This window comes from Lygodium microphyllum, chromosome 25, assembly GCF_053477565.2.
Source record: "Lygodium microphyllum isolate KBCC chromosome 25, Lygodium_microphyllum_v1.1.10, whole genome shotgun sequence".
In the NCBI taxonomy this organism is placed as follows: Eukaryota; Viridiplantae; Streptophyta; class Polypodiopsida; order Schizaeales; family Lygodiaceae; genus Lygodium; species Lygodium microphyllum.
The window spans coordinates 830577-846593 of NC_141159.1; the positions used below are offsets into that span (position 1 = coordinate 830577).

Here is a 16017-nt window from a genome sequence, read left to right on the forward strand (position 1 = left end):
GCAACATCTTATGCTCACCAAGTGGGGAAATAAAAAATCTCACTATTGATTGTCCTTTTCTAGAACCCCTAATGCTATAACATTGCATTTACCTATAGCATTAGGGTCATCCCACCATCCTTTCCTTGTCAAAATACAAAGATGCATCCTCCAAAGATCACAACTACAAACACCGCATCTACATGCAATTAATATAAAAGTTTGGTAATAGCATGACAAATGCATACAATTAATATAAAAAATTGTTGCAATATGGGCCATCTCTTTGGGGTTTTCACCTATTCTTTTTCAGTATCATACTAATTGATGACAGCTAATTGACATGCTTGATTTCATATATGAATCCTGTCTTTTGTAACTTGTCAATTTTTTATTTGACATGATAGGCATATCTAGGATTCATAGAGTAGGGTTGATGCTTGATAGGCTTGTTGGCATCATCTTTAAGTGGGATTGTGTGGGTAAGAACTTGTAGTGGTATACCCTTAAGGTTAGGGTGAAAACGTCTCAGTTATCTTTTAGTAAGCTAATCAATCATTCCTCCTCATCCTTTGTATTGACGTGCCTTTGTGCTTTGTACCAAGTAACATAACTACTCCATCATTATTTTTTAGCTTTGTGAACCATGGCATAGGGTCTTGTGGATTTTTCTAACTTCGAGCTTTTGAATCACTATTGTGATTGTTGCATTTTAAGTGTTTTCATCTTAAATAGATTGAAAATTTATTCTTAGGCTTAGCAGATTGGATCGGTTGGGGAATCATTGGTTATAGTCACTACTTCCATCCATATCTAAGTCAAAGTTTATTGTAGTTTTGTCCTAGACTTTCACAATGAACTTTTAATCATTCCCTACATAGAAAAAAACAAGGAATTCCCTATCAATTCCCTAGTTAAAGATACACATACGTAGGTAAAGTAAATGTTAGGGAAAATTGAACATTTCCTAGTTAGAGAAACTAGGGAATCACATAGGAAATTTTTTTCTACATAGGGAAATTTCTCTATGGGAAACAATTTCTATGTAGGATTTTTCCTACATAGGGAACTACATAGGAAATTTTCTCTATGTAGGAATTTTCTCTAACTAGGAAATGTTCAATTTTTCCTATCATTTACTTTCCCTACTTATGTATATTCTTAACTAGCAGATTGATAGGGAATTCCCTTTTTTTTTTCTATGTAGGGAATGATTGAAAGGTCCTTATGATATAAGGGTGGGCATTGGCAACATGAGCTTGAGCAATCTATCTATAGATATTATAGGGAATGCCATGGATTAAGAGAGCAATCTATCTATAGTTGTCATAATAGACCTACTATAATACTCTAAAGACCTCTAAACCTACATTTTTTTATTAATAAGACAAATCTAAAGCTTCATTCACTAAAAGAAATGATAATTTGTCACCACCCAAAGCATGAGAAGCACAACTAGACAACTAGATATGCCTTTTTATTGTAATCCCAACCTCCTCCAAATAGGTTGCACAAGTGGATAACTAGACATATTTCAAAGCAGAATACTAGCTTTCTTTGGTGATAAAGGAGATTCACAATCTGCCCCCCTGGAAGGTTTTTCCATAGTGGTGTTGCATCGTGCACACTGTCTCTTACTAGTTTCACCTAAGCAAGGAAATAATCTGAAATTATATATTCATAAATAAAGCATGTCTTTCAAGAATGTGACAAAAACATCAAAAGCAAATCATAGAATGGTAAAGCACAAACCTTGTCAAGCTAACAAGATTCAAGGATACTCAAGGTGGTTGACTTGAAAGACACTAATACAAGACCAAGATTTGAACCAATGTGAGTAAGTGTTTCAGTTGGCTACCTTCCTTGTTGCCCAATCATTGTTCTCCAAATCTTCATCTATACATGGCATCAATATAGCCAAATGTTATTGAGTGAGGGCTCCAACTTGTTACATAGGATATGAATGTTGAGACAAAGTGATATCTCAATGCACAAATACTAGAAGAGGGTCCCTCTTCTTGATAGCAACTAAGGGTTTTTCAATTGAAGACCTAGACCAATTAGGACTTGATTAATTTGAGTCAAGTGTATGATCACTTCCAAGGCCATCTGCTCCTTTGCAGCCATGCTTGAAGTTCAGAGCTCTAGATTCTGCATTGACAACCAAATCCATGCCATCTGGGACAACATTGATCAATGATTAGTCAAATTCAAACAGGTTGCCATTAAAAAAACCCTCTCTCTTGCAACTACACAACCCATCTACCATAGAAGACATCAGCAAAAAATAAGCATACAAATGAAACCACCCTTGTCACCATATATCTTCTACACGTTTTGTTATTTATAACGCTCACTAAACATCATATGCATACAATTATAGCCTATGAATCCAACAACAATTATAAAGTGTACCTGGGGGTTAATAATTTCCAATTCAGCACTCTCAGAATGGCTAGAACTTGACATCGATATTGAGGGTGCCAATGCCCTACCAACCTCCATATCACTAGAATATTCCTTGACATTCTTTCCTATGATTGTCACCCACATTACCTCCTTGTACCTTCCATTAGATGCTTGAAATAGTTGCCTGAATCCTACCTACATGTAAGCCAAAACGAATAACCATATAAGAGTTTTCATCTTTTATTTTACTCCCATTAGAGGGGAATAGACAATTATAGACAAAAATCCCAGAATGGCCAACATTTCTAATCAGTAATGAACTGTGCTGAGGACTTGTCAACATATCAGTTACCAACATAAAGTCAACATGGCAAGTAGTTTGTAGGCAGCAAGGAAATGTGAAAATGACTTGTCAGCATTCCATAATCAACTTACAAGCCAAAAACGGTTAAAAAGTTATAACAATGTATGCCTCACAAGAAAAGCTATTTTGGTACTGATAGCAAGTACTGACACCCCAATATCCACTTAAATCTTCTCTAGAACCTACATCAAAACTTTAATCTAATCTTAGGACGAGCTAATGGTTACAAGATAAGATGAGGCCTACAAAGCCTAGTTCCATTAATTTATACATTCCTTGAGTCCGCACATTTGCAAAGTTAAGCATCATCCCAATGTATTCAAAGCTTTACATAAATTAACCTCCCTTAAGTGCAACAAACAAAGAGCATGCTCCCATGTTCAAAAGTTTAGCAATCACAAATAGCTCAACTAAAAGAAAGCACAATGACAAGTTCACTTGCAAGTGTGGTCATGCTAAAAGGTGGTTGTAGAAGAGCAATAAATATTATTTTCTTGACTAGCCATACTTTGATCTCAAACATGTTAGTACTCACCAACATGAGAAGGTAGGACAGTGATGTGTGGATGTGAGTGATACCACCCTATGACTCTAGTTATTCTCCCTGTGTGTGTGAGCAAATATTCGATGCTTGGCTGCATGTCTGTCAAGTTCAAGGTTGTTGCCCTCTATCCCTTGATGATTCTGGCTTGGATTGTGCATGTTGCAAAAGCAAAACCCTAAAATAATCTACAGTAAAAAAAAATAGGCTGTCTTGTAGATTGTACCTATCCCTTTGTGTCTGTGGCAATTTTTTCTACATTCAGCGTCAAATTTTGTAGAGCCTGCAGCCCCGGTTGCTCTTGATATACCAAGGTCTAGCAACCTCCTACATGTGTCATTGTCTAGTTTTGATAGCTCATACACAAATTAATGCCTACCCACAGCCTGTCTTTTACACCAATAGGTCCTATTTGTGATGCTCCCAACCTATGCATCAGTACTGTCACATCTAGGGTCGACACAACCACCCTGTCTCCTGCACATGTCATTTACCATTTTCAAATATAAATTCTCCACTGAAATGTCTTTTAAAATAATTGTTGATTCTATAGATTTAGAACATTTAGCTGAATAGAGCCTCTCAGTTAACTTTTACAAGGAGAATGATGGTATTTTACATGTTTCTTCAAACTTTTAAACACCTATTTTTCAAAATTATTGCACAAGTATAATTAAGGCATGAAAAATTTGACAATCATGTTTGCTAACTTTCACATTGTCATAGGTAAGCATTGTACCTAATAATGTTGCTAACCAATCCTCTCAAGATAGTCATGCCATGATTTGGCTTGGTGTTGTTGCTTGTAAGGACTCAAACCGTATAGTAAAATATTATATGTGTTTGGATACTTGCATACTACTACGAAATGGATTTCATGATGAGGATACACCAATTTTAGCTAGTAAGTTACCATTGATACTGAGTTTGACAAAAAACTAAGTCATTTCCAATCATCACTTGCCAATTTCCAATCAAAACTTACACCTATCTTGAATGTTCAGAAAGTTGGAACTATGACAGTATGCAACAAATGAAATTTCAAAGTTCACTTGGCCATGAATAATCACAAAGCAAGAAGTGATTCAACATGGACATGAAAAAATAAATGAATACCTTTGTAGGAAAATCAAGTAAGAGTAGGGCTACTACACAAGCTCATTTCAAAAGACATAAGAGTGATTTGCAACATGAAAAAATCACATGAGAAATATCTTTGAAGTTATTAAACTAGTTCCAAATACATGATGTTCCTGTCATATAGTCAGTAAAGACTGCAACTACAAAATGAAAATTTCTCTAGTTACGATGCAACCTCTACCTTTTCAAGTAAAATTGTTGGAGCAAGATATGCAACTAATAGTTCATAGTGATCAACACCAGCTCCATACCAGCCTATTTCTTTCAAGACTAGTATATTTCTGACCTCTCCTCATGGAGAATGGGACAATAAAATATAGTTCTCTTTTCACTCATAGCATCTACCCCATGGACTTATAGAAAAAAAAAATCCCATTTAGGATCTATTGTAAGGCTTTTGATACTAGCTATGTCATCACTAAAAACTACAACCCTACCATCCATGTTCTGATCCACAGATAATAATCCATATTTTGTGTATTGACGTGTATAGGCTCAAAAGCTACGCAATTTTTAGACTGTCAAACACCACTACAAAGGCTCAAAAGATACCTTTCATACGTTGCTTGTAATATCCTCATGCATAGTGAGTTATATCTCTATATTTGTTGGCTCTTAATGTTGAATGCTAAATTGACTAGATTTTTTGGATGATTTTTGTTATTTTAGAGGCCTGAATGGTTGAATTTTTATGGATTTTGAGTGATGACTAGTTATTTTGGAAGTTTTTGAAAGTGTTTTGGATGATATTGATTATTTTTTGGAAGCTCATGATGATTTTCAGTAGAGATATAAGGCTTTGTGATGTTCTGATAGGTTTTATTATCGGTTATGTTTAACTTATGTTTTGTTCTATTTTCCTTATGTATGAAGCATGGGTTGATGATTGATGGAAGTTGAGAATTTTTAAAAGATCATTGAATGTTTTTTTATATTTTGGAATGGTTTTGGTATGAGTTATGACGTTATGATGCTTTCTCTTGACCTTCCGTGAAATCTTCTATAGAGCCTATGTTTCTGCCTCCATTTCTATTTTGTTCTATTCTGTAGATCTTCTGTAAGTATTCTGTGGAATTTATGTGTGACTTTGGAGAAATTTTCTACATTTGGAAAGGGGTGCATATAAGTTCAAAAGAGCTCAAGAAAGTGGAAGAAGCAACTAGTGAAGACTCGAGAGAAGACTGGAGTGACGTGACAGTAGTGAGCTATGAGAAGTCACTGTGGTAGCTCTGGTGACCTTTCATATCAGACACACCTTTTGGAAGGTATATTCATGACCAAAGAAGGATTATTATGGGTGATTATTGGGCATTGTAGAGAGGATAATATGTAATATTGATTGAGAGAGAAAGGGAGAGCTAGAGCTAGCCAATTCTATGCAAAACAATGTATCCTTCTATGAGAGATTGTGAGAGAAAACTATGAAGACAATGAAGATGAATCATATGTGATCTTATTTCCATTAAAATTGGCGTTCCTCTTGCATTCTCTTTGTCTATAAATGAAAAATGTGAAGAATATGAAGAGCAATATCAATTTTGTTGAAGATAAAACCGTGGGAGAATTGTTTCTATGATGCTGCGTGAAGATTTCTTACTAGTGGTGTTCTTTTCCTTGTTGTGTCGTTCTCTAAAGAATGAAACAAAAGCTTATTGATGTTACAAGATAGATTTTATTGTAGTAGAAACCCCTTTTCCTTGGTGTCTCTCTTGGGGCTCCACTCAATCTCCTTGTGTGTTTGCCACACTCTACACTTGACGCGAGCCCTCTTTATGTTACGAAATTCCCCCATTGTGTTCAAGTGATAGCCAGTACTAGACCTATCACAAGGCTGATAGATGTGACAATGGACTTCATCTAGTTCATGTGTGTCATCCTGTGTAGTAGCACTATGGCCCCTACCCCATTGTTAGTCCTTGATTATACATAGTATGAATATCTGCATGAGCAGTCGTGCCCTTGCCAAAATTGAAGCATAACTCTCTTTCTCTCTCTGTTTTTTAATGCGAAGGTTTAGTTTGATATTTCTATCATAAAGTATTTTAAGGTTTATCCACAAAGATACTTTTAGGCTTCAAAAGGGTTCCCATAGGCTTTAAATAATTGTCTTCCTAAGGAGCTTGTACCCCCACTTTGAAGAAATGCTCTCTTCTCCTCATCTCTCTACACGTTGCAAGCACATCGCTTACAATTTGTCAAAACACTAGATCATATTTTAGCATTCCTATTGGCCCAAATGGCCCTGATGGTAATGCTCCAATGACAATTCCATAGTTTTAGTATCTCTTCATCCAATTTTCCTTTGTCCTCAAACAATGACAACTTCATCGTAACCTCTGCATTAAGGCCTACAATTGCAATCCACCCCATCACCTTCTTTCAGAGAGCCTATGTCATAGGGCAATGCCAAAGAATATGGGATATTGACTCCCAAGCTTGATGGCACATGACGCAATATGCTTGGATCTTCATAAACTTATTGAGCTTCTCCTTCATGCTTAGCTTCTACATACACATCTTCCATAGAAGGGTGTTCAATTTGTTAGATGGAGTACTAGACCACAGTTTTCTAGAGCGTTTCTACCATATCTTCCAATGTTCCCTAGGGAAGATGGATCTCCAGTCCATCTACTACTCGAGGAACACATCATTCTTCCTTAATCCCAAATCTTTCCCACGTTTAGCTTGAACCACCTTTTTACCTCTAGTTGTGACTAGGAACTTGATGGGATGTTTGTTCTTATAGACCCTGGAGGTGGGCCAATCTTCTCTCCTCTTAGCTAGCATGGCTCTAAGCTAGCCCATTTCCTTAGTATTGAGATGGAACTTGTGTTTAATTTCATCCTCATCCATGAATTCCTCTTACTATTAGTTCAACATTTCTAACCATCTTCTCAAACCTTTCTTCTCCACTACTTTCAACTTCTTATTATCTTTGTCTATTGGAGCTATATTGTCCTTGAAGGCAAGTGCTAAGAGCTAGATATGTTGGGAGAGGGAGGAATCTCTTCTCAAGTCTATGTCTTCACTCCACCTAAATTCCTTGAGATATGCCCACCAACTTTTCAACTATGTGTTTATGGTGGTCGATTTTTTTATTCTAAACTAAGTCCCTACCAATAGAATATCCCCCCATGAAAGGGAGTCCTAGGCACCTTTCACTACTTTGGTTGTTGACATCCATTTTATCATAATATCTTCCCAAATAATGTCATGCTCAAGTCTAGCTACTAGCTTCAATGTTATGCAATTTACTTTGGTGCCTATTGCCTCAGCACCCAACCATTCACTTTGAATTCACAAAATAGGATCCATGCTATGGAGTGCCTTTTTTTTCCATTAGCATACACCCATAGAAAGTCTTTGCACTTCCATTCTATCACTTTCCAATTTGATTTGGGGGGAAAGGATTTGTGGATGCCACAAACACAGTACCCAGATTGATGACAATGTTCATTACAGTAATTTTTCCAATAAGTCCGATCGAAAGCTTTTGAAACTTGGCCAATTTGTTCTCTATTTTGTCTACTAGCCATTGGAACCTTGATTTTCTATGATTGCTATCTTCATAGGGCATCCTAAGTACCATAATATTTGCTATGGTCTGATGATTTTGAAGCCATATTGTTTGAGTTAGTCCTCCTTATCCCCAAAGGATAGAAGTAGGACTTCTGTTTTCTTTTGACTTATTACTAAACCTAATGCATAGCCAAATGTTTTGACTAGTTTGATAAGCCACATTCCTCAAGCATGTTTTTAGGGATGATTTGTGAGTCTAATTGCATGTTTTTAGGGCTAATTCATGAGCCTATTCCTTGCTATGATCAATGGCTTGGGGATTGAAACTTCTTCGACACTATGTGGCCTTCCCAAATGCTACATATGGTTCAAAACTATTGAATGGTCTTCTTGGAGCTTTGAGAGAGTCTTATTTAGACCATCTTGGACATTAGTGAGCTACCACATGTAGGGAGTTGTTTTCTTATCCCATGTTTCATACTTGACAATGTCTTCTTTGTGTTGTCTTTGAGGCACATGTAATCTATGTGTGAGACTCAAGCATTCATGGTTCTAGAATCATATTGGTATATTCTTCATACCAATGTAATCACTTATCACTATAATATTTATGTAGAGAATGAAGAGGTGTTAGAAATATGTATGTCACTTTTTTATAAAGTGTACAATGGTTTCTCTCATGAGGGTCCTCATTTATATTTTTATGTGGCTTCACATTATCTTATTGCCAACTAAGTGCATGATCTTGTAATATTTTGTAAGCACATGCTCTTTTCCTCAAGAGAGGTTATTAATGAGTTGTTAGCTAGGAAAGATAGTGGACCAACTCTTAGTAAACCCAACTGAGGATGAACAAAGCCTTTTCCAATAAACTTGAATTTGAAACATCATGGACCCTCCTCCTTAGAGGGTAATTACCCATGAAAAACATAAAAAACAATGGCCTTAGCTTGAAATACTCAAAATTGACTAGGTGCCTATGTGAGGATTGATTTGTCACCTAGATTATCTATTTAACTAAATGCTTTGGGCTTTAAAGAGGATATATTTGCTATTATGGAAAATTCTAAATTGGCCTACAATTCTCAAAAGGAAATCAAATTTTGGAAAACTTGTGGGATTACAAGGAATTGACTAGGTACTCTTGTAGCTAATTATGTTGTGGTACTCCTTGACATCAAAAAAAGTGGACTTAAACACATATGGTTTGAGAAAGCAACCCATTTCCTTCTGGCTTTGATCTCTATTCCATTTTCCATTACAACACCTTGGTATTTTAAACCTCAATTAGGCGTGAAAATAGGTGAGATGGGCAATGTGGCCTTTAACTCTAACTTGATTTGGGATCATTAGAGTAAGTGCAATAAACTAACATATGTGAGAAAATGCCAAAGTCTAACCTTACCAACATGACCATGCCTTTCTATAAGTTAATATATTTATTCAATGGATAGTTATATTGAAGTTTTCCATAGATGTAGACTTAGTATGTTAATGCTTATTTTACAACACTTAACTAATGTGAAAGAGAATCCTTTTAATCTTTATTTGTAATGAACATGCATAAAAAACTTGTGAAAGAAGATATACAAATGGGTTGTTGCACTACCAAATAATCTTTAGAGGAGTAAGGAGAAGACTTTCGCAAAAGTTTATAAAACAGGATGAGAAGTAATGTTTTATTATTGAGTAGCTACTTAATTCAAGTCTATTTTCTTTGGCAACCATTTCCCACAAAATATTTGTAATTTTCCACAAAGTACATGTTCTTGATATGGCTATTCATAGTTTCCCTATATGAAATGTGGAGAATTGAATTCCCTAGTTTTGTGGCTTATAAATCCCTACTATGCTATGTGGAAAACATGATTTCCTAGTTATATGACCTACAAATTCCTAGTTTAAGAGGAGGGGAATAAAATTTCCTAGTTATATAAGGAATTCATACATGCATGCCAAGGATTTCCTACCATGAGATGCAAGGAATATAATTCCCTAGTTATACATAGGGAATCCATGTATACGTACCTAGGAAAAATTAGAGAATTTCCTACATTTCCAAAACTTTCCTATGTAGGAATTGTTCAAAAGTTCCTTGTGTTTAACTATGCCATCTTTAACTGTGAATACCACGAGGTTGGGACAACGATTGTTAAGCTGGTGCCCCATTTATTTATAGTGAAGCACCTTGAGGTTTAAGCCATTCCAATTTCGAGTTCAATCTCACAATGCCCCACATCAATGAGCAAGCTCTCAATCTAAGAGGGTTTTGGATCCATATATGTTTGCTCAATGGTGATGCCATCAATGTTGTAATCCACTATGTCATTATCAAAATCATCATTGCCCTAAATTGATAAGTAGTCCTTGGAGCCACTTATTTCCTCAATGTCAAGAACAAGACTTTGTCTATTGCCATGTGGGATTTTTAAAAAAGTATTCAAAGATGGTTAGGTTAGTGTCTTCTCAATTACACAAATATGGCCACCATTGGCATTGCATAATGCAATCCTGTCTATTGGGATAGGATAGCCGGCCTACGAAGTTACAGCTACTAAGTTAGGACCATCATAAAGGGAAGCACTGAGATTAGTTCTAAGTGAGGTTCCACCATGAGTGCTATAGTACCTCATGCATCTTTCAAACTCATATGTTCATAGGCTAATTGATATTCCAACTCTTCTATAAATGGCAATTCTAAGGTGGCAAGAATGTGCATCGAATCCTACTCATCCTTGGGAGATGAAATATATCTAGCTAATAGTTAGGAGATTAGAGGATGGTTAGAATCTTCTCATAATAGTGTACAAATAGTGTCTAAGTCAATATGTGAGGTTTTTAAAGCTTCCATCTCAATGTGGAGTGTCTCCTTCCTATTTCTTAGAAAGAATCAATCGTTGTCGTAGTCCTCGATGAGATGTGTGCTACACATCCATGGTCGGCCAAGCAATAGGTCATAGTAAACTCCTTTCATGATATTTAAGTTAACCTTGAATTGTACTCCTAAAATCTTGATTGGTCAATCTCTTAAGGCTTTCATTGGTTTGACTTTAAATCCATTGGTTTAATTGGTGGATTTCCCTAGGCTTGGAGTATGCCTTGTTTAATTATGTTTACGCTAGCTCTAGTGTCGATAATTTCTCACCGTATGGTATCTACAAGGGTTTCCATGAGAAGAACTTGTCACTTAGCTCCTTCCTAGTACACATTAACCTCCTAAATTACTTAGGATTCGAGGTGTTCTAAAGCCAAGTTGTGGAATATGGTGAGATTTGGTAGAGTCTGATCCTTCTACCTAGTATTTCAATCCTTGCCACATCAATGGGTTGCCTTGGAGTAGAGTTCCGAGTGGAATGGTAACTTTCTTTGGATGTAAGGGCTATAATGATGGTAGATTCGATAGTCTCATAGATACTTTGCATCCTTCTTGCATCCGGAAATATAAGAGAAGACTCTTGTTTTATGGATTCTAGGTCATTCGAGGGTTTGATTGTGATTTCATGAGGTTGACATGGCTTCTCTTGAAGAGATGTGTAGGATAGGCTTGGAGTGCTCAAGATCTCTTGGGCTTGCCCTATCTGCAACTCATCTTGCATATCAATTTGGACCACGAGCTTAGATCATCATTTTACAACTCGAAGTTCCATGAAAAATGTTTTGGGCCATGAGCTTAGATAATCTTTTTGCAACTCCAAGTTCCTTGAAAAATGTTGCCGTGTTTTCCTACAATTGCGAGATGTTTGTACTCGTGATTCGTGCCTATAACCTCTCATGTACAGTAACGTACTCGTGATTACAAGATCTCATGTGTTTCCACCATTCAGAGTTATTTTTACTTGTGACTACAACATGTCATATTTTATCGAGATTTAGGAACATATAACGGAATCTTTGCAACAATTTAACATGTTTATGGTATTCCTTGAGCGGCAAAATTATTGAAGTAATTCAACATTATAAGACGATAAGTCAGGATCTCAGTTCACAAGTAGTGATCAAACTAAAATCGAGGAGAATTTAAAAGAGAACTAAATTATGGCCATGAGCACAAATCCGAAACACGGGGCATAACGCTGACAACCTTAAGACGTGAAGGGACAGAATACTAATTAGATTGGGGCGAGTTCAACTGATCAGGAGCTGGCGAGTCCGCAATATGACAGCTCCCCGGCATGGTAGTCCATTACTTAGATTGGGGCGAGTTCAACTGATCAGGAGCTGGCGAGTCCGCAATATGACAGCTCCCCGGCATGGTAGTCCACTGCATGAGTTTGAACATACTCTCCAGGCCCCCATATTCTGCACTCCCGTCATCGCATGAAGAGCTACCTGCCGTAGAAGTTGGGTATAATTGCTGCAACGCAACACCAAGATTACTGGCGTCGGTCATACTGTGCTTCTGATCATCTGTGTAGCTAGTTGGCACATGATCGAACGCCTGCGAACCAACTAGAGAAGAGATATTGTAGCTGTCCTCGGTTAAAATGGAGAGAGACTTGCCTCCTAGAAGTGCTAGAGGATCAGTAAATATATTCTGCTTTCGCGCCTTATGATCCGAGAAGAGGCTGCTGCAGCTCGTAACGAGCTCCGGACTAGATTCTGCTGTTAATGTACTGATGGGATGTGGAGCCGCTGGTTCTAGCTGATAACTATAATGCATTTTGTCAGCTAAAAAGGCCTCCGGTTGAAGGGTTGAATCCTGACACTGATGGCTGATATGGCTACGGGCAGCAATAACATTACAAGCTGGTTTGGTATTGGTGATGGCATTCGTGATTCCATCATGATCACGTGAAGACGTTTGGACTGAAGGGAGATCCAGCTTTGACTGGCCGCTGGCTGCTGATGCCGATGCTAAACGAAGAACATGGTCAAGACCAGTATCAGAAATGCTTGCTGGATTGAAAGCGGCAGCGGCGGCGGCCAGCGTGCTCAGACCTCGGGCTGCTGCAGTGGCCTCATCAGGAGTACTACTGCTGGGGCCTGGGTCTGATGCTAAACCCTCGTAAAGCAAAGGGGAGGAGAGGTTTCTCCATTTGTCGCGCCCTTCCGCGAATTCAGCAACGGTAGATGCATTTAATTGGTGGCTCTCATTTTGCTCACGGTTGAGCTTGGAAGCAGTCGGTGGCGAAGATAAGAGGAGAGGGTATTGATCTGAAGCGGTTGCCTTCGCGTTCAAATGATGATTATAACGCGCTTGGAAAGGTCCCAACTGATCCCTTGATGATAGTGAGAGCATTGGCTGGCCGGCATAGAGAGAATAAAGAGAAGAGAACAATGGGTCGCTGTTGGCGGCCGCGGCAGCAGGTCCTGGGAAGGATACCGCTTTAGAACTGATGGTTGACGCTGGCCGCCCTGTGCTGTTTAGATTAATTGTTTGTTGCGGTTGGCAGCTCCAATTCGGAAGAGAGAAGGTGGTCGCGTTATTAGTGAATGAAGCTCCGACAGTCTTAGTGAGGCGAGACGCCCGATAATTTGCGGCATGCAAGCTACAGCTCCTGATAGCTGTGGTTGACGAGGAGGAGCTGGATGAATTAGAGTTCGCGGCGGCAGCGGCGGCCTGGCGCTTGAGGCGCTTGTTGCGAGTGTTCCAGAGGTTCTTGATGGCGTTGTCGGTACGGCCGGGGAACTGCAATATATTGGCAACATCCAAGGAGTTGTATTTAAGTGCATGCGATTATGTTAACAGGTGCGAGCGCGATGATATTGATACTGCAGTACTTTGTTAGGGACTGTATGTAGGTGTAATAATGTACCTCGGCTGCGATGCGGGCCCATTTGTTGCCGTGGATGGACTGAAGGAGGACGATGCGGGCCTCCTCGGCCGGGGTGAAGCGGTCGCGGCGGAGGTCCGGGCGAAGCTGGTTGGTCCAGCGTAGGCGGCAGCTCTTGCCGCAGCGCCGCAGCCCCGAGCACGCCCGCACCGCATTCCAGTTCCCCTCCCCGTACTTCCGCACGTACTCTATCAGCTCCTTGTCCTCCGCTGCGCTCCATGGCCCTTTCTTCAGCCCCCCTCCTCCTCCGCCTTGCTGCTGCTGTTCATGAGGCTGCGACGACGAAGAAGACGCTGATGCTGACGACGATGGAGATAACGATACCAATTTCGACGCAAGTCCATTAGAGTACCCAGCAGATCCCTGCATCCCAACTTGCCTTGGCTGCTGTTGGAGCTGCATCAGCCTGTAGCCCGCGCTGCCCTTTTCCATTGTACTTTCTACTGCTGCTGCACATCTATATTATGCTTCTCTCTCTCTCTCTCTCTCTCTCTCTCGACCAACTCCGTTTATACCCCCCAAACCAACTTTTTTATATTACTAACTTGCCCTGTCACGCTTACCCCACCCTCTCCTCCCTTTCTCATAATCATACCTAGACTAGACGCATAACGAACCAGCTCTCTCTCTCTCTCTCCCCCTCGAGGTTTTGCCCATGCCCTCCGGTTCAGCCACGCTTCCATCATCCCGCAATCATCACCCCACACCCCACCGGATTTCTTCCACGAAGGCGGCGCTTGACGTGGACCTGCCTTACTTTGTAGTTTATTGGAAAAAGGCCTTGCTCGTATGTGATATTTATCTCCATGGATGAATTATGGCCTCAACCTATCGCCCGAGTGAAATGCGATTTTGCCCGCGGCCGGGCTCCATTGCAACCCTTGGATAATCGCCCTCATCAATGCTTGCGATTTCCAGCATATCGTGCTCATTCAACTCCGGCACTCCAATAAGCCTCCAACTACGCGCAAAGCGATTTCACCAAATCGTGCTCATTCAATAATCACATTCTCTCAACAGCAACGGCTTGCTTTTAGTAAGGACATGCTGTCACTCAACACTCTATTACTCATCATCAAGCATCCTCCACATCGTACAGCTCGAAGGACTTTAAACGCTTCTTCGCGCGCGTCTTTTGCTGGTTACTTCTAAGTTCTAACCGCTATAACGATCAAGCACCAACAAAGTCTAGGCAGGCGTAGAGCTCTCTATGAGTCTATTGCACAAGAGAATCCCTTAACATTCATCAACATTCTTAACCTTTGTTCCCTTTGAGAACGCACCTTTGGCACACGAAATGGCTCACAAAAACGAACATCTAGTTACCAAGTGAACATGAGAATTTGCAAAAAATACCTCTAAATGCTTGGAAAGGGATATAAATATTAGTAATATGAGGTGCTTTGCGTATAGTGTTGTAAGAAGCCATCCACACATTAGGGTTACCGAGCCAAAAGGGTACCTTCAAATTTCAAGCACCTTCAATAACAACAATTGGGTGCTTTTCCATACTATTTGGACCCCTTTCTGGTTTTCAAAAATTTAAGACCAATTTTGGAATTTTAAAATGGCACTCATTCAAATGTACCAGTTTGAAATGTCTCATATCTTATATATACGATGTACACTTTCTCACAGTTTTAGCATGTACTCATTCAAAAACCTAGCTCAAGATTGATCAACAAGTATAATAAAAATGTAATTATGACTCTTCTTGATAATAGAAATATTGGAGAAGCATATTAAGATAGCGTAGATGATACATAAGCATTTTGCAAGTTCACAAAGGTGAGTGTATCATTATATTAATATCCCCAAATGTGAAATTAGAATGTCAATTTTAAAATTCAAGAGCAAAGTTGGGACCTCAATTTTATGAAATTGAACTTTATGAGGGAGGAAAAGGCTTAGCTTTGAAATTGATCATGTGGCCTCTTAGAGGCTAAATCTTGAGATTGAGCCTAGGAAGAAAGGGACATGAGGAGCTGACCCTTGAGATGCTATACTCCTTGTGGAGGCTTGCTTTTTAAATTGAGATTGAGGAACATTGAGTTGAGATTGTTAGATGCTAAATTTTTTATTTCACCCATACTAAGGATAGGACTTGTAGAATAAATCACAAAATGAGCTTAAGAAGAGTAAGTAAAGGCTCAATCTCAAAATCTAGCCTAGCAAGAGGCAAGTTGGAGGCTCAATTTTCGAACGAATCTGGAGAAGGAATACCATGCCCAATTTGAATTGCATCTAAGGCTTCTTAGAGTATTATATCAAAGTTAATAGTTTACTTAAGT

General features: G+C 39.0%; 1 protein-coding gene across 1 annotated transcript; it reads right to left on the bottom strand.

Annotated features, from left to right (window-relative positions):
- Positions 1–11995: 11995 nt before the first annotated feature.
- Positions 11996–14199, bottom strand: LOC148013824 (uncharacterized). The gene is made up of 2 exons (XM_087666952.1): positions 13709–14199; positions 11996–13581 (listed from the first exon to the last, which is right to left on the bottom strand). The coding sequence occupies exons 1-2, from the start codon at positions 14156–14158 to the stop codon at positions 12136–12138; spliced, it is 1896 nt and encodes a 631-aa protein (XP_087523078.1). The 5' UTR covers positions 14159–14199; the 3' UTR covers positions 11996–12135.
- Between the last annotated feature and the right edge of the window lie 1818 nt (positions 14200–16017).

Bases quoted from the DNA above. Each gene is read 5' to 3' on its own strand.
- LOC148013824 (XM_087666952.1), bottom strand. From the start codon at position 14,158: ATGGAAAAGGGCAGCGCGGGCTACAGGCTGATGCAGCTCCAACAGCAG. The intron at 13,582-13,708 runs GTACATTATTAC...AATATATTGCAG, and splicing joins GGGCCCGCATCGCAGCCGAG to TTCCCCGGCCGTACCGACAA.